Source organism: Alosa alosa, chromosome 2, assembly GCF_017589495.1.
Source record: "Alosa alosa isolate M-15738 ecotype Scorff River chromosome 2, AALO_Geno_1.1, whole genome shotgun sequence".
In the NCBI taxonomy this organism is placed as follows: domain Eukaryota; kingdom Metazoa; phylum Chordata; class Actinopteri; order Clupeiformes; family Clupeidae; genus Alosa; species Alosa alosa.
Window position 1 is genome coordinate 35,789,812 of NC_063190.1, and position 26,056 is coordinate 35,815,867.

Here is a 26,056-nt window from a genome sequence, read left to right on the forward strand (position 1 = left end):
ACACTCACACACTCCAGGATTCCAGTTTTGGATGGGCCAGACCAATTGTGGGTGGGCCTTAAATTAAAAACTTTGCGAAATTATATTATCTGTGCTTACATAATAGAGATTTCAATAGTTGGATTCTCTTTATATATATTTTCTGCATTGTAAAAAGTTTCGGTGCATAGGACAGACCTATCTGCGATCACTCTCCGGTTCTGACCAAAGAGCGCTTTGGAATCTCCATAACGCAGTACGCACCATGGCTGTGCTTTAGCGCATATCTCTAATAGGCCTATAGACTGTAAAAGTGGTCAGGAGTCTAATTATTTCCCAAAAACAGAGTTAGTTCTGCTCATGTAACATGAAGCCGAATATTTCACAAATATGTTTAATTGTTTAAAAGTTTTGAACAATACAGATACAGTAAACACTGCCCGATTTCGACTATTTTAGCACAAATGATGAGATTATTTGCCGATTTTTAATAATTCTTAACAAAATTTAAATATATTAATTGTTTTGGGTGGCCTGTTGAAAAGTGGGCAGGCCTAGGCCCGTCAGGCCCACCTATAAAGCAGTGCCTGACACACACACACACACACACCTCCTTTCAGTCATACATCATTCTTATTTTCACTCACATGACACTCACACAAGAACAGACACACAATGAAAATCACCCGCAGTTTAGCTGACACACACACACACACACACTGCTGCCTCAAAGTTTCTGTTCTCATATTGGAAATGAAATGAGAGTGCTTTAGTGCTTTAGCTGCCCCTGGGTTGTGTGAAGTTGATTATTCTCCTAAACTCTTAGATCCTTCTCTCCAGTACCTCATCATTAATGTGTTTGCAGGCAGTGCACACGGCGCCTGACTTAGCGCCTTTACACACCAACACACACACACACACGCACACACACACACACACCTCAAGTTTGTGTTTGTGATCTCTTCTTTGTCTGCATTTCTGTTTTTGTGCCTGTCTTATAAGTGTCTGTGATATGGTTCTCGTGTGTGTGTGTGTGTGTGTGTGTGTGTGTGTGTGTGTGTGTTTGTTTGTGTGACCGATGGCAGCCAGGTGGGATGAAATGACACTCTGTGCCTATCAGTGGCCAGCTTAGCATTTGTCCCTGTCAAAATATCTCCCTGTGTGTGTGTGTGTGTGTGTTTGTCTTATGATTTCTTGTGTTTGTATTTTTGTTATTGTTGTCTGTGTATCTCTGGTTGTATGTGAAAGACTGTATTTTATTGTGTGTGTGTGTGTGTGTGGGCGATGGCGTGTGTGTCTAGCTGCTGATTTCCTCTTGTCATTGTGCTGTCTCTACCACTCTGGGATAATAGATGGCCTCAAATGGCAAACAAGGTTAATGGCCCTTCCACACACTTGTTATGTCTGTCTGACTGTGTGTGTGTGAGCCCTTCCACACGCTTGTTATCTCTGTCTGACTGTGTGTGTGTGTGGGAGCCGATGTGTGAGCCCTTCCGCACGTCTGTCATCTCTGTGTGTGTGTGTGAGTGTGAGAGAGAGAGAGAGAGCATGTACCCTTTCGTGCCTCTGTCATTTCTGGTGGGGCCGTATCCTGTGTGTGTGTGTCGGGGTTGGCGTACGGTAGTGATGATATATGGGAGCCTGGGCACACATCCATCAGCCTGGGCACACCTGGTCACGAGTCACGCCCACGTTTGTCCCCATCAGCCAATCAGCTGCTGAGCTTGAAGGCATGGCCACCAATCATGTGTGGAGATTGGATGATGGATTAATCTGATTGGCCCTGAAACAGATTGGATTGTGGGTCAGGGGGGATTTGGACCGGGACCTGGAGAAGGAATGAGGGGGAGAGAGAGAGGGATGGAGAGAGAGAGAGGGATGAAGAGAGAGAGAGGGATAGAGAGAGAGAGAGGGCCTTTCTGAAACTAGTCCCTTCCTATTCTCCATTACTGGGGGTGGGAATCACCCTCACAGCCAGATGAAGTTCCCTGGATGAGTGCGTAGGGTTCTAATACCCTCACAGCCAGATGAAGTTCCCTGGATGAGTGCGTAGGGTTCTAATACCCTCACAGCCAGATGAAGGGGGGAGGGGGGGGGGCAGAGCGTGCAGGGGTAGGGGGGGGGGGGTAAAGACTGAGAGAGAGGGAGTTGGAGAAGAAGACGACAGACTGAGGGAGGTGGGGCGGACAAGTGTGTGTGTGTGTGTGTGTGTGACATCCTAGAGTGTAGAAAGAGGGCTCTATTTCTGTGTGTGTGTGTGTGTTGGAAGTGAGAAGAGTGTAGGAAGAGGGCTCTATTTCTGTGTGTGTGTGTGTGTGTGTGTGTTGGAAGTGAGAAGAGTGTAGGAAGAGGGCTCTATTTCTGTGTGTGTGTGTGTGTGTTGGAAGTGAGAAGAGTGTAGGAAGAGGGCTCTATTTCTGTGTGTGTGTGTGTGTGTGTGTGTTGGAAGTGAGAAGAGTGTAGGAAGAGGGCTCTATTTCTGTGTGTGTGTGAAGACTGCCAACTGCCACTCCAACCCGTTCATTACATCTGTGATGTTTGCAAAGTGCGCTGGGAATCTTCCTGCTCATCACACCAACTGCTCTGTGTGTGTGTTTGTGTTTGTGCAGAGTACAGCACTTTCTTGCTCTCACTCTCTCTCACACACACACACACACACACACACACACACACACACACTATATGTAAATAAGGTCATGCAGGGTGAAGTTTGATTTTTTTTCAACCTTTCATAAGATCAAATAAATCCAGAGTTCTGCTGAGCTCTACTCCTTCAGGGAGGGAGGGAGGGAGTTGTCTGTGTGTAAGTGTGTTTTTGACTGTGTGTCTGTGTGTCTCAAGTGTCTGTCAGTAGATTAGATTCAACTTTATTGTCATTTAGCAGAGTACAGGTACAGAACCAATGAAATGCAGTTGACATCCAAGCAGAAGTGCAAAAGAAGCCTTAAACACCAACGTGCAGGTTGAGTACAGTAGACTGTTAAAGGGACATTCCACCATTTGGGGAATTACACTCATTTTCCACCTCCCCTTGAGTTAAACTGTTGTACCTTTCTCCAGTTCATCCAGCCCTTCTCTGAGTCTGACAATAGCACTTTTAGCTCCAGCCTAGCATAGATCATTGAATCAGATTAGACCTTTAGCATCTCGCCTGCTAGCATCACGCTTAAAAGTGACTACGATTTCTGGTAATTTTCCTATTTAAAACTTGTCTCCTCTAAAGTTAGAAAGTGTAATCAGACCAATGGAAAATGAAACGTAGCAATTTTCTAGGTTGATTTGTCAGGAACTATACTCTCATTCAGTTGAATGAGGTGTGTGTGTGTGTGTGTGTGAGATGACTCATCCTTGTGTGTTCTATAAAGCGGACACATTATGACACACTCTCTGTCCCTGTAGTCCCATAATGCCCAATATTATGAACCAGACAACACTGAGTATGTCTGTGTGTGTGTGAGTGTGTTTTATGTGTGTATAGTGTTTGTCTGTTTTTGTTTCCATAAGTGAGCCTTGAGAGGCACACACACACTTGCACTTACGTAACAAAAACACCCACACACACACACACACACACACAGTGTGCAGGATGAAAAGATGGCAGGTGTGTGTGTGTGTGTTTGTGCCGGTGGAATAGATGGTGATGATGTGTGTGTGCTGGTGCAGTGACCGTGTGTGCAGGGTGAATGGCGGTGGTGTGTGTGTGTGTGCAGGGTGAATAGAGGGCGGTGGTGTGTGTGTGTGTGTGCAGGGTGAATAGAAGGCGATGGTGTGTGTGTGTGTGTGTGTGTGTGTGTGTGTGTGCAGGGTGAATAGAAGGCGGTGGTGTGTGTGTGCAGGGTGAATAGATGGCGGTTGTGTGTGTGTGTGTGCAGGGTGAATGGATGAGGTTGTTCGTCACGTCCACACATCTGGGAGGTGTGTGTGTGTGTGTCTGCAGGGCTTAAAATTCATTTTTCAAAATGGGGGGGATTCCCTCCTTCAGTGCTTCACACAGGGGGGATTAATACAGTTTGGAGGGGCATACAAATTAAAAAATGAAATCGATTAAGAACAAAGTCTTCGATGTTAAGCATTTTCCTTATTACAGGCGTGAATGAGAACAACACAGTCCTCACTTACATGATTTCGGTTTTGATTTTCTAATAGGAGTAAGTGTTTGTGATAATGCATGCCATGATGCATTAGGTAATATTTGATCGCTGTTTTGCCTGTTCAATCAATTCTAACGTTCCTCAAATAGAGAACACATCCATGTTATCTCGCATCTCATGGCCACTCTAGGCCTTAGACTGTAGACATACAGTATATATGTGTGTCTCTGCATGGGGAAGTCAGAAGTTGGTCCGTCCAGTCAATAGTCCCGCATTCACACCACTCCATTATTAGATTAACGTTATCAGACAGCGCTGTAAAATGTGTGCGGGAATTTCTCGCATTATGGCTAGAGTAATGTGTGTGTGTGTGTGTGTGTGTGTGTGTGTGTCTGTAGGGGGGTGACGCGCAATCCCGGGCTGAAATTTAGGCCCTGGTGTGTGTGTGTGTGTGTCGGTGCAGTGATTGTCTGTGTGCAGGTGCAGGGTGAATAGATGAGGCTGTTTGTCACCACCACGTGTGTGTGTGTGTGTGTGTGTGTGTGCCTGCCTGCCACACGTCTGGGAGAGAGGCCTGTGGAAACCCAGATAACCTACCAGGTCTAATTAGCACACACAAAAGAACCAGCACCAAAAGAACTGCCAGTCATCTACCACCCTCTCTCTTCCTCTCTCTCTTCCCCTCTTTCTCTCTGTCTGTCTCTCTTTCTGTCCCTCTCTCAACCCCTCTCTCTCTCTTTCTCCCTCTTTCTCTCTCTGTCTCTGTCTCTCTTTCCGTCCCTCTCTCAACCCCTCTCTCCCTCTTTCTCTCTCTGTCTCTGTCTCTCTTTCCGTCCCTCTCTCAACCCCTCTCCCTCCCTCTCTCTCTCCCTCCCTCTCTCCAATTCCCTCTCTCTCTCCCTCCCTCTCTCTCTCCAACTCTCTCTCTCTCCCCTCCCTCTCTCTCTCCAACTCCCTATCTCTCTCTCCCTCCCTCCCTCTCTCTCCCTCCCTCTCTCTCTCCCTCCCTCCCTCTCTCTCTCTCTCTCTCTCTCTCTCTCTCTCTCTCTCTCTCTCCTCTCTCTCTCTGCTCCTCTCCCTCCTCTCTCTCTCTCTCTCCTCCTCTCTCTCTCTCTTTTTCTCTTTCTCTCTCTCTCCTCCTCTCTCACCCTCTCCTTCTCCCTCTCTCTCTCCTCTCTCTCTCTCTCTCTCCTCCTCCTCTCTTTCTCTCTCCTCCTCTCTCTCTCTCCTCCTCTCTCTTCCTCCCATTTCCTCCTCCTCCTCTCCCTTCTCTCTCCCTCCTCCCATCCTCCTCTCCTCCCTCTCCCTCTCTCCTCCTCCTCCTCTCTCCCTCCCTCCTCTCCTCCTCTCCCTCCTCCTCTCTCTCTCTCCCTCCCTCTCTCTCTCTCTCTGTGCGCATGGTTGGTGTGAGTGGGCGGAGTCAGTGGTGAGTGGATGGTGTTTCGGTCGGCTGTACCGCGAACCAGTGTTCTGTTTAAATCTCTATTTCTCACTTTACTTCTATTTTCTTTCTTTCTATCTATTACTTTCTGCTGGAGTACTAAAGATTTTTTGCTTGGTTTAGTTTTCTGGCAATAAACAGGGGTTTTCCCTAAAACTGACCTCAGTCTTGTGCTGGAATCATGGCAGAGATTTTTGGTCAACTAACTTCGGCGCCATGCTGTTAAAATAGCATCGGCAGCCAGTGTTGAGGATTGTAGTTTGGCTGCGGGAGAAATTGTTGGTCATGAGAATATCATTATCAGCATCTCTCGCATGAACAACGCGATTGTGCTTTTCTTAAAATCAATTGAGTTTGCCAATCAGCTGGCGGAGAATGGCGTGGTGATAGATGGTGCTTTACCTCTGTTGCCCCTCTTTCTCGCCTTCCAAGAAAGTCATTTTGTCTAATGTCCCCCATTCATTTCTGATGAGATTCTAGGACAAACACTGTCGCTATGGCAAAGTGGTCTCAACAATTAAAAAATCCCCGATTGCCAGTAAATCTCCGTTGTTGAAACATATAGTGTCCTTCAGACGTTTCGTGTACATGATCCTTAAGAATAACAATGATGAATTGGACTTGACAATTAATGTGACTGTGGATAACTTTAATTATCACGATTTATGCAACAACTAGCGTTATGAAATGTTTTGGTTGTGGACAATCGGGGCATCTCGCGCCGCGTGTCCTGATAAAAAGAATGACACGAATAATAGTGGAAACAGTGAAAATAGCAATGAATCTAGGGGTGATGTGGCAGAGGGAACGTCTAAAGAGACCAACAACGAACCTAATGTTAACTTTGGTGCAAATAATGAGGAGGAGGCTGCTGCCTCTGCTAGTGGGCCGGAGAGCCAAACTCCTGATTTAACGTTAAATTCAGTCCAAGGGCACGGGAAAATCACGATGTTAGATCGGCTGATGGGGAGGATCTTTCCGCACTTTTGGGGAGACTATCACTGATTCTCAGAACTGTCAGGGGAGCAATGATGATGCCATTAATGGGGAGGTTTCCCGTCGCTATGGAAGACATGGAAACCTCCGTGTTGGAGGAGGACAATAATGTGTTTAAAGCACCGTCGAATAAAGGAAAAGAAAGCGCATTATAAAGAATAAAGGGGACGCGCTCATATAGAATTGACTGATAATGAGAGTGAAAGTGATCTTTCTGACTGTAGTGTAACCTGCAGCTTGCGACTAAGCGGCTATCGCACTCGCAATTATAGAGTGGAGGATATAAAGAAATTCCTTAAGGACACAAAACATTCTAGGAAGGTCCGGGTAGACGAATTTTTTCCTGACATTGAACAGTTTATGAACAAATCACGAGCATTTATGCGATGGTAGCATCACTGATCAAGAAGGATTTCGGCTCTAAAAAAGATTCTCACAAAACTCAATGTTCTACTGAATGCCAACGATGACAAATGTTAAAAAAACAATTTCCACTTTGTGTCCTAGGATGGCTGATTGCATATGTCTATATTTTTTTTTTTTTTTTTTTCTTTTATAATGATGGGTGAATTTCGTGTTGCTTCTTTAAATGTAAATGGCGCAAGAGAAAAAATTAAGAGGCTCTCTGTGTTTGAAACAATCAGACAGAATAAGTTTGATGTTCTCTTTATGCAAGAAAACGCACAGTGATGCGCCTAATGCAGCTGCTTGGGCTCAGGAGTTTGATGGTCTGTCCATACTTTTTTAGTCATGGTACTTCTACTAGTGGTGGGGTTGCAGTTCTGTTTTCTAAGTCCTTTATTCCCATCACTTTTGATGTTGATGAAGTTATAGAGGGAAGACTTTTAAAGGTCAGAGCCCAGTTTGAAAATCGTTTTTTTTGTGTTTATTTGCATTTATGCTCCTACACTGGCAACAGATAGAATGCTGTTTTTAAATACTATTGGAAATGTTATAAAAAATTGCTGTTCAGAGGATATTCTTATCCTTGGAGGAGATTTCAATTGTACTGCACAAAATTTTGACAGAAATCATGTCGAATGACATGCCCCTCTTCGTAGACGGCTTGTAGAGATTATGAAGTCCAATGATCTTAGTGATATTTGGAGGAACTTTCATGGTGAACAGAAGCAATATACTTGGGCACACTCATATAATAATTGTTTGTCTCTTTGCAAGACTTGACAGGTTTTATGGTTTCAAACATCAGCGTAGTCTATTCAGGAAATGTTCAATAATTCCAGTTGGCTTTTCTGACCATAGTTTGGTTTTCTGTTCTTTATTTCTAGAATTTATAAAACCAAAAAGTGCCTACTGGCACTTTAATACCAATTTGTTGGCTGATGGCCATTTTAGAGAAGTCTTCCCCTTTTTTTTTCTGGAAGGAATTTAGAACCACGAAATCCTGTTAAAGTCTTTTGCAGCAATGGTGGGATTGTGCCAAGGTACAAATAAAAAAACTCTGCCAGGAGTATACAGCCAATGTCACAAGGAACATAACACTCTCAAAAAAAAAATAGAGGAGGAAATAATCGAACTTCAAAATCTGGCAGAACAAACGGGTGATCAGGCACCCACTGAAATTCTTAACTCAAAAAAAGAAAACATTGGCTGACTTTTTAGGTTTGAGGGCACAGGGAGCTCTGGTCAGGTCCCGCTTCCAGAGTGTGGAGCTGATGGATGTACCATTAAAAATTCTTTTTTAACTTGGAGGTAAAGAATGGACAGAGGAAGTTCATTCATGCTTTGAGGGTCTGAAGATGGGAGAATCCTTTTCTAATTCTCCAGAAATACGCAATAGAGCAGTACATTTTTTATAAGGAGCTTTATAACAGCGAAAAAAACCACAAGATCAGGCGACTGACAAGGCTTTTCTTTGTGACCTACCTAAGGTATCTGAAGAGGCAAACACAGCCCTTGGAAGGGTGTTGACCCTAGAGGAGCTGGAGAGAGCCCTCCACAGTATGGAGAGTGGCAAAGCACCTGGGGTGGATGGCCTGCCAGTAGACTTTTATAAGTCCTTTTGGCCAGAGTTGGGCACAGATGTGCTTGCTGATCTGAGAGACAGCATCACCAGAGGGGTGCTGCCACTGAGCTGCCAGAGAGCAGTGCTCACTTTACTGCCAAAAAGGGAGACCTGACAGATATAAGGTCCTGGAGGCCGGGTGTCAGTCCTCTGCTCTGAATACAAACTGCTGTCTAAAGTTTTAGCAAATAGACTTGGGGAGGTTTTGGAGCAGGTAATCCACCCTGACCAGACCTACTGTGTGCCAGGCAGATTGATTCACAACAATGTTTCCTTCATCAGAGATGTCTTCTATATTGGCAAATACTTCAATCTAGATTTTGGTGTGGTTTCAATTGACCAAGAAAAGGCTTTTGATAGGGTTGGAGCATAATTATTTGTGGAATACCTTGTCAGCCTTTTGGTTTCAGCCCCAATTTTATTCAATGATCAAAGCATTGTATTGTGACATTGAAAGTATTCTCAAGGTTAATGGTGACTTGTGCGCCTCCTTTTAAGGTATACAGAGGTGTCCGTCAAGGATGTCCCTTGTCGGGCATGCTGTATAGTCTGGCTATTGAACCTTTCCTTGTAAGGTTGGAGGAAGGAGATTGTTGGAGTGAAAATCCCTAACTGTGATGATGTTTTTAAATTGTCAGCTTATGCTGACGATGTGGCTGTCCTTGTTAATGGCCAGAGAGATGTTGACACGCTTTTAAAAATTTGCAAATGAATTTAAGGTTGTTTCTTCAGCAAAGGTAAATTGGTCAAAAGCATAGCCTTGCTGGTTGGGAGTTGGGTGAGTGGCGAACCTGGTCTGCCTGATGGCTTAGTTTGGAATAGGGGTGGTTTTAAATACCTGGGTGTTTTCTTAGGTGATGATGCTTTTATTCAAAAGAATTTTGATGGGGTAATTGAAAAAGTTAAAGGTCGCCTAGAGAAATGGAAATTTCTTTTCAGTATTACTTCACAGGGGCGTGTTCTCATTATTAACAACCTGGTTGCATCCTCTCTTTGGCATCGGCTGGCTTGTGTGGATCCTCCTTCAAACCTGCTACCCAAGATTCAGTCAGTCCTGGTTGATTTTTTTCTGGGACAATCTACACTGGGTACCTCAGAGTGTTTTATATCTGCCTAAGGGGAGGATGGTGGACATGGACTTATTCATCTACAGAGTCGAACTGCTGCCTTCCGCCTGCAGATGGTACAGCCGCCTTCTCACAGGATCACTGGACTCAAGCTGGAAAGCTGCAGCCTGTTGTATTTTACAACTTTTTTAAGGGTTGGGCTTAGATAGGTCTTTGTTCTGGTTTAATCCAAATAGAATGAATTTTAATTTACTTCCTGCATTTTATAAGAATCTGTTCAAAGTCTGGTCTCTGTTTATAATTCAACGCCCACGACAGACAAGCTCATTATTCTGGTTGTTAAAGGAGTCTCTGATTCATGGTTCGGTTCTTGATGTGAGTCAGGACTTGTCCCTGGTACCTACTTCTAAGCTTATCAGCTCTGGAGTTACAACCCTTGGGGATCTAGTAGAGTTTACTGGTCCTGATATCAGTAATAGCCATACTTTAGCTCAGCACTTAGGTGTGAAGTCCATTAGGATATATAAAAAAGAAATAAATACTTTGGACATGTATTAATAACTGAACAAATAATGTAGGTATTAGGCCTACTGTTGCTTTGCTAGGCTGTTGATTGGACACTGTGCAGTAGGCGCTTGGCTTATGGATGCCCTGATTAGAATGAGCTGCATTTGATTGACCCATTGTGCCACCTGGCCTGCTTATAGCTGTGTTAGCGGCCCATCCGTCATGCGCACTGAATAAAGCTTGTAGATGGACCTATTAGGAAAAAAACATGTGCCATTTCAAACTAAGCGCCTAGCCTGCTTAATATCCTGGGGACAAGTCCTCTTGAGTTATATCTGGATTGATCAAACAAGAGCCAAGAAAGTTCAAAGTAAGCTACAGTTACACTTATTCTGCATTATTAGCGAAGTCGATATGCTGTAGCAGCCTACAAGCAGCAATACTATTTTAACGTGTTATCTTAGGTTGGCAGACCTATCCATGGATGTTTACAAGCTTGCAGATAATTTAATTGAAGAGGTAACTTGAATACAGCTGTTTTGAACAGATTTGTGCAGTATGGTCATGATGCTAATCGGATTTAATAGCATTTTAGCCTGTAGACGGTAAAAAAAACAAACAATTCCTGCACTGCATTAAAGAAAATTAAAAATAAAATAATGAATATATATAAAAAGGGGGGGGGGGGGGTGTATAGAGGATGTAGAATTAACAGAAGTAAAGAACAAGAGTAATAATAGGATGTCAATCTTGAAAATGTGGGATTGTCGGATACCTATTTGGTATTTGTGGAAGAATGCCTGTCTTGCATTTTTTAAATACTTTATCGATAAAATATCTATCTATCTATCTATCTCTCTATCTCTACTGTATCTCTCTCTCTTTCTCTCTCTCTCCACTTTTCACAGTGTAGAAAGAAGTGCTTCTCTGTCTCAACCATCTCTGACTGGCAGTGACCACATATATTTTCTCTCTCTCTCTCTCTCTCTCTCTCTCTCTCTCTTCAATTCAATCTAATTCAATTCAATTCAAGGTAGCTTTATTGGCATGACAAATATTTCTTTGCATTGCCAAAGCAGGACATCAAACAATACAATACAGAACATATGATGGATAAGACATTTATACATATAAACGTGTGTGTGTGTGTGTGTGTTTGTGCTGAAAATAGTAGGTATTTCATGTGAATAGTGTATATAGTGTCTAATCACTGTCCCTCGCTCTATGGCATTCAGTGACATATTTAGCAGCAAGAGCTGCTGTCTGTCCTTGCTGTCCAAGTAAGATTTTTTTCCAGGTTTCGGAACTCCGTGATTAGGTTGGTAAATTTATCGAGGTAGGTATCTCTAATAAATTCATATTTCTTACATTGAAGAAGAAAGTGCACCCCGTCTCAACCTCACCTCTCGTACAGTGACCACAGACTCTTTGCTCTCTTGGCAACCAGGACTTTCTTAGTCTGCCTTTTTCCATGGCTAGGCTGTGGTCACTAAGTCTGTATTTGGTCAAGATCTGTCTCTGCTTTATATCTCTGACAGTAGAGAGATATTCTTCTAATTCATATTTAGATTTTATGGACCGATAACATTCTAGTTTGTTTTGTTTTTTTTTGTTTCATTATGCCAATGTTCCAAATATTTTTTCTTTAGATTTCTGGATAATCTGGTTGAGATTTAGTCTAAAAGCAGAGCTTGGCTGAGAGAGTGTATTAGTATTTGTTAGAGGGGGAGTACTTAGTCTCAGCACAAGCTGACTCAGAGGACTCTTGTCGGGGTTCAGATCTTGAGTTTTGCTACATGAAATGCAGTGTGTCTCTGGGACTTGTTTGGAGATGCATCCAGAATTTAAGTGCTCTCTTTTGTATGTTGATGGCCAATGGGAATCTGCCTAATTCTGCCCTTCATGCATTGGTTGGTGTTTTCTTTTTTTGAATATTTTGCACCAAACTCTCTCTCTCTCTCTCTCTCTCTCTCTCTCTCTCTCTCTCTCTCTCTCTCTCTCAGTGTGGACCTGGTGCATGCCCAGCTGCGTGTGTGTGAGGGACGGAGTCTCCCAGAGCTGGGTATCAGACAGGACAAGATCCGGATCAACGGTTCTGCCATCCAGTGCCGGGTCACCACTGAGGATCCGGCCCGCGGCTTCCAGCCTGACACGGGACGCCTGGAGGTAAGACATGGCCCTGCCCTGCCACACTGCCCCCTAGCGTCCACCACCAGCACTGCACCCTAGCGTCCACCACCAGCACTGCACTGTGGTCTCACCACAATAGGACCTGACAATCTCCTAACTGCACTCAGTTGCCTTTAGTCCTTGTCTTAGAAGCGTGGTCTTCACAAGGGTGCTTTTGAAGATGCTATTGTGCATGACGTAGTTGTATCCTAAACCTGACGTAGCCTTAATGTGGTCATGGTTAGGTGCATTACGTATCCTAAACCTGACGTATCCTAAACATGGTCATTGTTAGGTGCATTGTCTATCCTAAACCTGACGTAGCCTAAACATGGTCATTGTTAGTTCCATTGGCATTATTCAGATAAAGTATGAAGCAAGTCTGTGATAGTCAGGTGGCAGAAGTTTGTAGAATCTGTGGACTAGTCACTTGGCATGAAATGACCTCCTCAAGCGGTGCGTGTCATTTTGGTGTGGTGTATTGACCCCCAATGTCTATGGTGACTACGGCCCGTGTGTGTGTGTGTGTGTGTGTGGAGGAGCTAGTTTCTTAATCGTTCCCTTTTATTAAGGGCTGAAAATAGCTGGAGGTTTTTCATGTTTTTCCCATTTAAGTAGAGAAGATGACCTCCATCACTCGTCAGTAGAAACATGCCCTGAGCTCCACAGACACACACAGGTGCGCGCACACACACACACACACACCACACACACACACACACACACGCACACACACGCACACACACGACACACACACGCACACACGCACACACACACACACGCACACACACACACACAGTAGAGATGCTACTGCAGTATAAACATGCCCTGAGCTCTGCAATCCATCACTGATCATATCAGCCACTCATCAAGGGCTGTGTGTGTGTGTCTGTGTCTGTGTGTCTCTGTCTGTGTGTGTGTGTGTGTGTGTGTGTGTGTGTGTTTTGCGCCTGAGAAATGATGTTTTTGCTCATGTTTGTGCAAGTGGTATGTCTGTGGATAAGCTGTTTACACCGTGAGTGTGTGTGGGCTGCCCCCCCGCCCCCCAGGACCTGGTTTTGCTAGGAGGTTGGTGCTGGCTGATGTTGTTTGAACATGAAAAATTGAACAAATATTGGCTGTACACTTCTCTAGCCATCTCCAGGGTGATGGGCAGGGTTAAGATCACCTCAAACAGCCTTTCGTCTGTGTGTGTGTGTGTGTGTGTGTGTGTGTGTGTGTGTGTGTTTGTTTGTTTGTGTCATTCCAAAGAGGGAAAGGAGTCAAAGCACCCGGGGCACATCAGTCCAGTCAGACAGACACACACACACACGCACAGACACGCACACGCACACTCTTGCCCATGCAAATACACACATGCTTTAATGGAACCAAATGCATACAAATACAAGCTCATTCATAAATTCATATATTGATGCCCTCATATTCACTATGGTTTCTGAAATACCATTTATACATTGCAAACAGTCCAACGCACACACACACACACACGCACACACAAATCTCACTCATAAATTCAAGCTCTCACACACAACGTTTACTCAGACCTACCAGTTGAAGAGTGCAAATACTACCCAGTGCAATCACTGGCTCATTTACACACACACACACACACACACACACACACACACACACACACACACACACACACACACACACACACACAGCTGGCCCACTCTCAGCGGTTGGTCCTTTCCGCCCCTCCTGAAGTGTGTCAACTGAGATTGTGTGTGTGTGTGTGTGTGAGATCTCTCATTGAGCGCTGCAGTCTGTGGAGAAGCAGTGGAATCACTGAAACCTGACCCCAGAGAGCAGGCGGATCCGGCCCACTGCTGGGTCTGTTCTGGCCCAGATGCACTGCAATCAGGAGCTCACAAGGGCAGCCTTACCAGAGGCTGCCGAGAAAACATACCAACGCCTCATCACAGCTGCGCCACAATCTGTCACACACACACACACACACACACACACACACACACCAGACTACCAAATAACCCAGATGAAGCGTGAATCTGTTGCATTTACTGCTTTCCAGAGGGTGACCTGTGCCCAGCCACAGCTGCAGTCCGAGAGAGAGAGAGAGAGAGAGAGACACACACACACACACACACACACACACACAGAAACACACCACAAGAGAGGGAGATGGAGATGATCATGGAGATAGCTCTCTCTCTCCCTCTCTCTCTTAAATTCAAATTCAAAAGGAGATTTATTAGCATGACCGTAACGTTGTACAGTATTGCCAAAGCATTTGGGTCAAATACATCAAACGGAGGGGGAAACACACAAATAAAACTATGAGCAATGAGCTATGGCAATGGAGAAGAGTGTGTGTGTGTGTGTGTGTATGTATGAATGTATGAGTGTATGTTCTTATTTAGGTAATGTGGGTTTCACCTCAGCAGGTCCTTACATTATGGCAGGAATATCCATATTGAGCGGCAAGGAGGAGGCATTTCTCTTTCTCTCCAGTGAGGAATGAAAGCCTCTCCTCATCGCTCGCTTGCAGGAACTCCGGCATTTGTCATCTTTTCAAAATAGGCTCTCCTAATGTCTCTCCTAATGTCTTCATATTTTGTGCACTGGGTCAGGAAGTGCATCTCTGTTTCTGTGTTTAAGTCACAGTGGTGGCACAATCGAGTGTCCTTCGGCGCTGACGAAGGCCATAAGGCCGAACCGTTTTTTTACTTCCCCCTGTTGCTAGTAAAATAAATCGGCTTTAATTTTTTTAATCGGCAAATAAATCTTTGATTTTCTGTATATTCTCTATAGAAATAAGAATATAAATAAATAAAATAAAATTAAGTAATGCTAGAGTCTCTCAGCTTATGACGGTGTGAAATGTATCTTGCTGCTATAGAGAGCTGAATAGCCAGTTCTTCATGTGGGCCCATGGTTTCAAAGTTTGGGTAATATGTTTTAAAACTGGGAAAGATACATCTCTTATGTCTTTAGTAGAAGAAAGTGCTCCTCTGTCTCAACCGTCCCTGTCTGGCGGTGATCACATATTCTTTCCTCTTTGGGCAGCCAGGTTTCCCTGTGCCTGCCTGTTGTAGCATCCGCCACATAAATGGCCATATTATTGCCGTGGATTATTTTCATTTTTGGACTGATTGACATTGAAAATACAGAGTTTTTTTGTTACCTTTTCACCCTCTCTTTCCCTCCCTTCATCTCTCTCTCTCTCTCTCTCTCTCTCTCTCTCTCTCTCTCTCTCTCTCTTGGTTTCTCTGTTTATCCATGGAGGTGTGTGTGTGTGTGTGTGTGCTGGCTGTAGTCGTGATGACGGCTCCTGCTTTGGCAGAGGATGCTGGGTAATAAGTGTGTGTCTCCCCATCATCACACACCCCATCAATACAATTACCACTCTGAATAGCTTTTGCCTGGAGTTTCAACTTTATTGTGTGTGTGTGTGTGTGTGGAACATGCAGTTAGTTGTGTAGTGTGTTTAACAGACAGACAGCAAGGTGGGGAGTTTGAAATGAAGTCTTTAAATGTTAATTTGCCTCAGAGCTGTTGTGTCTGTTGAAGAACAAGCGGAATGTTGGATGAGGGAGACTGGCACAGCCATACATAGGGAGAGCCTCTGAATTAGCCTGTGTCTGTGTGTGTGTCTGTCTGTGTGTGTGTAGGTGTGTGTGTGTGCGTGTGTGCACGCGTGCGTGCGTGTATGTGTGTGTGGTGGATGAAATGTATGCATGTGTGAGAGTGAGACCAGACCAACAGGCTGACACATGCTAGTTAGTGAGAGAAAGAGAGGGAGATTGATTTGAACATCGTTCTGGCAGTCTCAAGTTCGATTCTCTTGGCGTCAAGTGGGAATGGGCGCCAGTTCATCTGAGGTGGAGATGAGAGACACACACACACACACACACACACACACACACACACACACACACACACAGACGGCAGTAATTACAGGAGAGCAGATTGGCTGGACGGGCAGGGTCCGTCTGTGTCCGTCTGTGTTGATTATAAGCAGAGAGACAGTATTGTTTGCCCAGACAGATTTAAGGTTGGCTAGACACACACACACACACACGCACACACACACGCACACACACACGCACACACACACGCACACACACACGCACACACGCACGCACACACACACTCATATTTCCCACACACACTCTCATACTGTGCATGCCTACACACACACACACACCCACATGCATGCGTCCACACACACACACACACACACTCACTGCGCATATAGCTATTTCCCAAGAATACTAGGACTGTGATGTTGTCAGGGAAAGTGAACAGCATTTCTCCCCGTGGTGGAGTGAGTGCTGCACCAGCAGCCCCATCACCCACCTGCTGCAGCTACTCAGGACACCTGCCGACGGACTGACTTCCCCGTCTCCGACTAGTACACCTGCCGGTGGGGGCCGACTTCCCCGTCTCCGACTAGTACACCTGCCGACGGACCGACTTCCCCGTCTCCGACTAGTACACCTGCCGACGGACCAACTTCCCCATCTCCGACTAGTACACCTGCCGGTGGGGGCCGACTTCCCCGTCTCCGACTAGTACACCTGCCGGTGGGGGCCGACTTCCCCGTCTCCGACTAGTACACCTGCCGGTGGGGGCCGACTTCCCCGTCTCCGACTAGTACACCTGCCAGTTGAGGGTTCAGAACAGTTCACTCTCGGGGTGGAGTGTTGCACACACACCGCATGCAAATTTGCAGATGTACACACAGACTACACATGCAGATTTGTAGATGTACACACACACACCACATGTTACCCATCAAGGCTAAACCAGTCGTTTTGCGCACGGTGCTATTTTGAGAAAATCCACAATAAACAAACGTACAGGTTAAAAAGTTGAATTTCACGTTTTGGCATAATTCGACAGTATACAGTCTACACTTTCATATTGTAAACAAATTTCACAGTTAAACATACGTTTTGACTGTTAAACCCTTACTTTACTTGTGAAGATTCAACACATTAACAGTCATTCCCTTTGTCCACGCCGCTATAAGGTTTTACGGTAGGGTACGGTAGAGCTAATTTACTCATTAGGCTACTCATTACTCGTTACTCAATGTGTCAGCTCTATATCGTTCTTGGCAGATGTAACCGAATATGAATGTGAAAGACTTGCCTTTCAGGGCACGAACGGTCAAAAGCACAAGCTTTTAGAAATATCCTGGCATCATTTTAGGGACCAGGAGAAGTTTTCCATTGAAGTAGGCTAGCGCATTTTAAGGCTAGGCTAATACACAAGGCTAGGCTATACACAACTTATACACAACAGCAAGGCACCTAACCCTTAACTGCTCCCCGAGTGCCGCTGTTGTTGCAAGCAACTCACTGCGTCGGGATTAGTGTGTTCTTCACCTCACTGTGTGCTCACTGTGTGCTGTGTGTTTCACTATTTCACGGATTGGGATAAATTCAGAGACCAAATTTCCTTCACGGGATCAAAAGAGTATATATACTTATATATACTTATACTATGGAACAAGCGTGCCTGTTGTTAAAGGGAATGTGAGATGGCGCTCTGATTGGTTTATTGCACGTTACGCCCAAACCACACCCATGAGTAATGTAGCTACTACAGACCACACCCATGAGTAATGTAGCTACTCCATCCCATTTTAGATTTGCGTCGTGCGCAACAGTCATTATCCCGCCGGTAAAATAGCATCAGCGCCCAAGATCCGCCCACAAAGCGACTTGTGCAAAGTCAATTGCGCTGAAGTGGAAGATGGAGCCCTTAGTGTTACTCCTGCTGTCCTGCAGTCTGGCCTGTGTCCAGTGGTGTGGGCAGACGCAAACTCAGCAGCTCCGTCTGAAGGGCAGTTGGTCATCTGTGCAGTGTTATTACCGTGTCATAGAGATGCAGCCATACACATCATCACCAGGTGTGCAGTGTTATTACCGTGTCATAGAGATGCAGCCATACATCATCACCAGGTGTGCAGTGTTATTACCGTGTCATAGAGATGCAGCCATACACATCATCACCAGGTGTGCAGTGTTATTACCGTGTCATAAAATGCAGCCATACACCATCATCTGGTGTGGCACCCAGGTGTGTGTGGTGGTGGTGTGTGTGTGTGTGTGTGTGTATGTGTCAGGTTGTGTCTCTGGTGGTGTGTGTGTGTGTGTGTGTCAGGTTGTGTCTCTGGTGGTGTGTGTGCGGTAGGTGAGTGCTCCACTGCCCCCCCATCCTCCAATGTGTAGTGTTGGAGGGTTTCCCCTGGAGCCTGGCCGCCATGGCGACGGCCCAATTTGTATTCGCCGGGTTGCCCAGGGAACCGTGTCGTCTGTTTACTAAACACTGTCAGTCCGGCAGCATGCCAGCCCTCTCCCAGCAAAAATAAGAGCCGGTGTGTGTGTGTGTGTGTGTGTGTGTCTGTGTGTGTGTGTGTAAGCTGGCGTCAGGGGAGTGACTAGAGTGTAAACATGTTTAAGGAGCTCTTCTCAGGTGTCAGGTAGTCTGCCCCCCCCACCTTACTGGACAGGTAAAGCATGATCAGACTGAGCCAGAGAGTGCAGCAGGACCCTGTCATTCCCGTCGCGCACACACACACACACCACACACACACACACACACACACACACACACACTTTGCAGGGGAAGCAGAACACCTGTTCACTGTCTACTCCACCTGGGTCGTCCGTCCCAATAAGTGCCTCCTGGGAAATATCCCGCTGCTGTCGTAGTGACAGGACTACCTAGTTACAGTGAACGAATGAATGAATGTGAAAATGGAAAATAAATGGATATGAAGGCAGATCACTTAGCCCTGCTAGTTACTATGTTACCATTAGCTTAGCCCTGCTAGTTACTATGTTACCATTAGAAAGTGTGAATGAATGAATGTATGTTATGAATGTATGAATAAATGAATGTATGAATAAATGTATGTTATGAATGAAATAATGAATGAATGTCCGTCCCTGTGGGCACTGAGCCTGTTTACGGTATGAAACGTCCACGCTGACGCTGCACCATGGAGCTCATCCACCTTTTTGTTTCTAAAGCAAATCTAGCAGCCTGTAAGTGGGCAGCTTTAATGTCAGTGAACACACACAGTGAACACACACTGTATGTGTGTGTGTGTGTGTGTGTGTCCCCTGCCCAGAGACGCCTCTGGGCTTGGTTGGTTTCAGAACAGGTTGTTATCTTGGGCCGGGCCGTGTGCCAAATTTATCCAAATCCAAATTTAGTCTGCATAGGCTACCGCAATTTACTTCCATCACTTTACTCCACACCACAATCTCTGGCTGAATAATAGAAATGTCAACACGCACACACACGCAACTCTATGCCATTAAAACTAAAGTAAAGCAGATGGCCTGTGTGACTGGGTCCTACTCCAATGTCCTGAGCTGTGCTGACAGCACTGGGACCTGAACTCATCTTGTGTGTGTGTGTGTGTGTGTCCCCTGCCCAGAGACGCCTCTGGGCTTGGTTGGTTTCAGAACAGGTTGTTATCTTGGGCCGGGCCGTCTGTGTGTGTGTGTGTGTGTGTGTCCTGTCCAGGGACCAGAGAAGAGAGCTGGTGTCCTCCTGTGCTGTGTGTCTCCTTCTTTTCTCTTCTCCTCTTCCTCCTCTCTCTCTCTTTGTCTCCTCCTCATCTTCCACCTCCTCTTCTCTCTGTATTTCCTGTGTCATCAACATAGCCAGCATTTTCTCCTCTCCTCTGCGTCTCCTCTTCCTCCTCTTCTCTGTCTCCTTCTCTATTCACTTCTTCCTCCTCTTCCTCTTTTCTTTCTGTATCTCTTCCTCCTCTCTTTCTTTATCTCCTCCTCCTCTTCCTCCTCCTCCTCTTCCTCCTCCTGTGCTGTGTGTCTCCTGTTCCTGTCCTCTGATGACCAGCAGGAGAGGCGTTATTTAGACATGTCTGTCCCCTGATGACCAGCAGGAGAGGCGTTATTTAGACATGTCTGATGACCAGCAGGAGAGGCGTTATTTAGACATGTCTGTCCCCTGATGACCAGCAGGAGAGGCGTTATTTAGACATGTCTGTCTGAAAGAGAGAGAATGAGAGAGGAAGAGAGACTGAGTGTGTGTTACTAGCATGTGACTCAGTCTCCGCCTGTGTTTGTGTGTGTGTGTGTTTGTGTGCACATGTGACTCAATCGATACCTGTGTTTGTGTGTGTCTGTTTGTGTATTTTGTGTGTATCTCTGTGTGTGTGTGTTCTCACTGGAGAATTAGGTAATAGCTGAATGTTTCTCTGTGGCGGAGTGGAATGTGAGCTAAAGTGGCTTCATGCTGCTTTAAACGATTCTCCATGGAGCTGAGTGGCTTCCACATGCAAAAGGTGGCAGCCAGAGGTGGTGGCATATCAGATCATACTCCCCATGCCTCTCTCTCTCTCTCTCTCTTTCTTTCTTTCTTTCTTTCTTTCTTTCTTTCTTTCTTTCTTTCTTTCTCTTTCTCTCTCAAATTCAAATTCAAAAGGTGCTTTATTGGCATGACAAATAGTCAGACATTTGCATTGCCAAAGCAATTGTTACATAAATGTATGCAGCGGTTGCTAGGATGATCGTGTTGGCGCTATGGTGGTTGCTAGGGTGACATTACAGTGGTGGTTGCTAGGTTGTTGCCAGGGTAATTAGCATGGTTGCTAGGGTGTTGCTAGGGTAATTAGGATGGTTGCTAGGGTACATATGGTGGTTGCTAAGGTAATCATGTTGGTTGCTATGGTGCTTGCTAGGTTGACATTATAGAGGTGGTTGCTAGGTTGTTGCTAGGGTAAATATGATGGTTGTTATGCTAAATAGCATGGTTGCTAGGGTAATCATGTTTGTATCTAGGTTGACATTATAGTGGTGGTTGCTAGGTTGTTGCTAGGGTAATTAAGATTGTTGCTGGGGTACATATGCTGGTTACTATGCTAAATAATGTGGTTGCTATGCTGGTTGCTAGGGTTAAAGCCAAGCCATGTGTATACAGGTCTTGCACATGGTCTACTGTGGATCTGCAAAGATCTGTTTGACATGGATTGACAGCTTTGCGCTGTCCCATCATTTTTTTACACAACCTTTTTTACATGACCTTTACAACTGGCTACAACTGCTGGCTAGGCATTGAACTGGGCGTCATTCAAGGATTCCAATGGTACCTCATTTTTGAAAAGGTCTTTTTGAGCCTTCCTGTTTCTATGGCAGTCAGGTCTTTTTGAGCCTTCCTGTTTCTATGGCTAAGTGGTGTTCACGGAGCGCTAAGTCTGTATTTTAGGTCTTTTTGAGACCTCCTGTTTCTATGGCTAAATGAGTCTGTACACAGAGTCTGTATTTCGTTAGTGTGCTCCCTGAATTTGTTTTTTTATTTTTGTAAGGTAATGTGTAAGTTAGGGATGTCCCGATCCAGCTTTTTGCACTTCCGATCTGATACCGATATTGTAGCTTTTAGCATCGGCCGATACTGATACCGGCCGATCCAAGCATGTATTAAAGATTAAAGATATTTACTTATTTTGTTGTTATACTCATGTTGAAAAGGGTTTTACTCTTAAGAACAACTAGCCAACTTAATTAGGTTAGTTTGAATAATCCACAGTGGTTGGTAATGAGAAGCTGACCTGTTCTTAACAGGGTTAAATAAACACAAAATAATAAATAGTCAATTAACCACACAAACTGAATTGGCATCAGTGCTCTGCTCTTGAACAACAAGAGTGTAAACCAAGGCTTAAAAAGCCATCAGTGCAAACAATATTGTAAACTGTATTAAAAAAAAAAAGCAAAACACACAGAAAAGCTGAGTAGAAAATAAATAGTCAATTAACCACACAAACTGAATTGGCATCAGTGCTCTGCTCAAGAGTGTAAACCAAGGCTTAAAAAAGCCAGCAGTGTAAACAATATCGTAAACAATCTAAAATTATATATAAAAGCAACACACACAAAACCTGAGTAGAAAATAGTCAAATTACCACACACACACTGAATTGGCTATAACAACCCAAATAACTGTCACGCCTTCTACAGTATTGCTATTTCCTCCACACTTTACTGCTCCATCTCAATACTCCCTTCAATTTCTACTGTTTGCCCTGGCTGCAGTCTGAGCATGATGGGGAGATTCTTTTTTTTAGCGTTTAGTCTGTGCATTGCTAGGAGAGGGATGTGAATTAGTGACAGCTGTTTTTGTGAATTTAAAGTTATCGATTTTGCAAACATTCAGAGTCAATAAAATGAGCCCTGCATGAGTGACGAATAAGCAGCGGCAAGTAAGCATGCTAAACTTGACACCCAAACAGTATTCTAACGTTAGCTTTGAGATACTGATTGATTGCATACTGTAACTTAACTTAGTTTAGTCTCCTCAATGTACTATGTTGTGATAAGACCTTAGCAGACTTTAACTTTAATGCAGCAGTTTTAATGCTGCAAATTTGCGCAGCATGGTCACGATGCTAAGCGGATTTAATAGCAATTTAGCCCACTGTGTTCTATGCAGTGCTTCTATGTGGCAACAACAATCCTTCAACAATCGTGAATATTTTGTTAAATGCACATGCAGAGGAGGAGCAGCGGGCTCGTTATGAGAGAGAGCGGGCGGGGCGAGGAAAGACTGCGTGAGTAAAAAGTGCAGCTCAATGAAATTATGTTATCTTATCTTTAATTTAAATAGTAGACCTACAACATAGAACATCAATGTGTGGTGGCCGGTTTTGATTTCGTGGTGCCCAGCCACAGATTAGTCAACGTATGGAAAACACTGAAGGTGTATAATTAAAAATATTTAGCAGCACACGTTATGCTTGACGAATCGACGCTCATATTTTGCGTCGACGTATTTTTTGCATCAACGTCATCGATTACGTCGACGCGTTGTCCCAGCCCTAATTTAAGGGCTTTGCAATTAAATGAGTGTGGGTCACTTAGACATAGATCTTTCAAGAATTTGTTTGCCCTTTTCTGAATTTGAACTAGGAGAGGGTATTTGTGTGTGTGTGTGTGTGTGTGTGTGTGTGTGTGTGAGTACATATATGTGTATGTCGGAGAGGGTATTGGCCTAGTTCTGCTCGGCATGCATTATTTCTCCCATTTATCTAGGTCCTGATTTCCAAGTGGGCCCCAAAGTCTCTCGCTCACTCTCTCTCTCCCTCTCTCTCTCTCCCTTTCTCCCTCTCTCTCTGCTCCTGTTTCTCTGCTCCTTTTGTTCAAACCTGTGTGTGTACATATATATGTGTGTGTGTGTGTGGACACACTACAGGAGGTGTAGGCAGCTCTCTAAAACATTCATGGCTGCTGAGTTTGTTTGGCTGTTTGTGCTGAAATATTGATGCTGCCGCCGCCGCTGTGGGAAATGGAGGTTTCATGTTGCCAGCCCTCACCGCCACACTCAGTAGCACCTCCGGCCCAGACCCGGCACTGACGTGGCCCACACCCGTCCGACTCGCCCCACACCCGGCCCAGGCCTGGTCGAGACCCGGTCCTCACCTTTACCATGTGATGTGATCTGTCTATGTGATATGAATGTGACCCTAATGTGGGGTGTGTGTGTGATGAGGCTGTACTGATCTGATGGAACACATGAGGTCACATCAACATGGTCATCACAGAACAGCCTGGCCCAGTACAGAACAACACTGACACACACCTCTCACTCCAGGCAGTAATGTACTGTAGTTGTGTGGTTCTGTAGTTCCATAGTTCCATAGTTAAGTGTGTAGTTCCATAGTTGTGTAGTTAGGTAAGTGTATTTGTGTAGTTGTGTAGTTAGGTACGTGTGTAGTTGTGTAGTTCCGTAGTTGTGCAGTTGTGTAGTTAGGTAAGTGTGTAGTTCTGTAGTTGTGTAGTTCCATAGTTGTGTAGGGGTGTAGTTAGGTAAGTTTGTAGTTGTGTAGTTCCGTAGTTGTGAAATTCCCTCCCCCACACACTCGAGATGAGATGTGAGGAGCTGATACACACTCGAGATGAGATGTGAGGAGCTGAGATGAGATGTGAGGAGCTGAGACACTCAAGATGAGATGTGAGGAGCTGAGATGAGATGTGAGGAGCTGATACACACTCGATGAGATGTGAGGAGCTGAGATGAGATGTGAGGAGCTGAGATGAGATGTGAGGAGCTGAGACACTCAAGATGAGATGGGTCGGACTTGCCTTCACTTTCACTAGTGTGGCCTTTCCACTGGTCCTTTTAAATTACGTTATTAACGTCTATTTAGAGGCATTTTATTGTTGAGCACAGCTTGCCACGCTCATAAAATTGGAAAATAGTCTCAGACAACAGAAGGTGTGCATAATGTTTAGTGTGTGCTGTTTGGGACCACGGATGTGTATTAAAGGTAGCTCCACACTAAACAAGAAGTGGGGGGTGGTCACTAACTCCTCTCCTCTCCTCCCTCTCCTCTCCTTTCCTCCTCTCTCCTCTCCTCTCCTCTCTCCTCCTCCTCCTCTCTCCTCCTCTCTCCTCTCTTTCTCCTCTCCTCCTCTCTCCTCTCCTCTCCTCCTCTCCTCTCCTCCTCTCTCCTCTCCTCTCCTCTCCTCCCTCCCTCTCTCTCTCTCTCTCCTCTCCTCTCCTCCTCTCTCCTCTCCTCTCCTCTCCTCTGAAGCTGTGCGATATGATTGATGAGTATTGACTTGATGAGTATTTATCCAAATAAAATAGAAATAGAAATCACTGGGGCATTAGACACTTCCCTACTCAGCATCACTGGGGCATTAGACACTTCCCCACTCAGCATCACTGGGGCATTAGTCACTTCCCCACTCAGAAGGCTGCATCACTGGGGCATTAGACGCTTCCCTACTCAGCATCACTGGTGTATTAGATGCATCACTGGAGCATTAGACACTTCCCCACTCAGTGTCAGCCATTGACAAGTAGCTCCAGTTAATCTAGTATCTTGTCATCGGTGTTCAGTTTGATTTCTGTTGCCGCTTTGAAGTACAGTGTGACCTGCACACTTAGCACTGGGACATTCAGCTTCATAGTTTCATACTGTGATTGGCTGTAAGAGCATCTTCTGTGTGTGTGTGTGTGTCTGTCAGGTGGTTAGTGTTAGTAGCTAGCGTGAACAGATTACTGTAGAAAGAGGCTTTGATGATGTCATGCCTTCCTCGCTTGTCTGTTGTGTTTAAATCTTCCTCTCATCGCTCCTGAGGCCTCCTCTACAGGCTCTTCTGCTCCTGAGGCCTCCTCTACAGGCTTGCTCTTCTGCTCCTGAGGCCTCCTCTACAGGCTCTTCTGCTCCTGAGGCCTCCTCTACAGGCTTGCTCTTCTGCTCCTGAGGCCTCCTCTACAGGCTTGCTCTTCTGCTCCTGAGGCCTCCTCTACAGGCTCTTCTGCTCCTGAGGCCTCCTCTACAGGTTTGCTCTTCTGCTCCTGAGGCCTCCTCTACAGGCTTGCCCTGCTCTTCTGCTCCTGAGCCCTCCTCTACAGGCATGCTCTGCACTTCTGCTCCTGAGGCCTCCTCTACAGGCTTGCCCTGCTCTTCTGCTCCTGAGCCCTCCTCTACAGGCATGCTCTGCACTTCTGCTCCTGAGGCCTCCTCTACAGGCATGCTCTGCTCTTCTGCTCCTGAGGCCTCCTCTACAGGCTTGCTCTTCTGCAGGAGTTTTTGTTTTGTGTGTGTTGGCACTCCCCTCTTCTCCTCCTTTCCTCTTTTCCTCCTCTCTCTACTCTCTCCTTCCTCTCTTCTCCTCCTCTCCTCTCCTCCTCTCCTCCTCTCCCTCCTCTCTTGACCTGCTGTCCTTCTCGCTCCTCTCTGAAATGGAGATTGAAATGGCTGGTTTCTGATGTCCAGAGGTGGCTGGAGTGTGTTTTTAATCTATAGGAATTGTGATTAAAA

General features: G+C 45.3%; 1 protein-coding gene across 1 annotated transcript in view; it reads left to right on the forward strand.

Annotated features, from left to right (window-relative positions):
• Nucleotides 1-26,056, forward strand: part of LOC125285510 (pyruvate carboxylase, mitochondrial-like) — a 90,992-nt gene that overhangs the window by 46,493 nt on the left and 18,443 nt on the right. Inside the window, 1 exon segment of the mRNA XM_048229998.1 lies at nucleotides 12,111-12,273. Within this exon segment, the coding sequence (XP_048085955.1) occupies nucleotides 12,111-12,273 (163 nt within the window).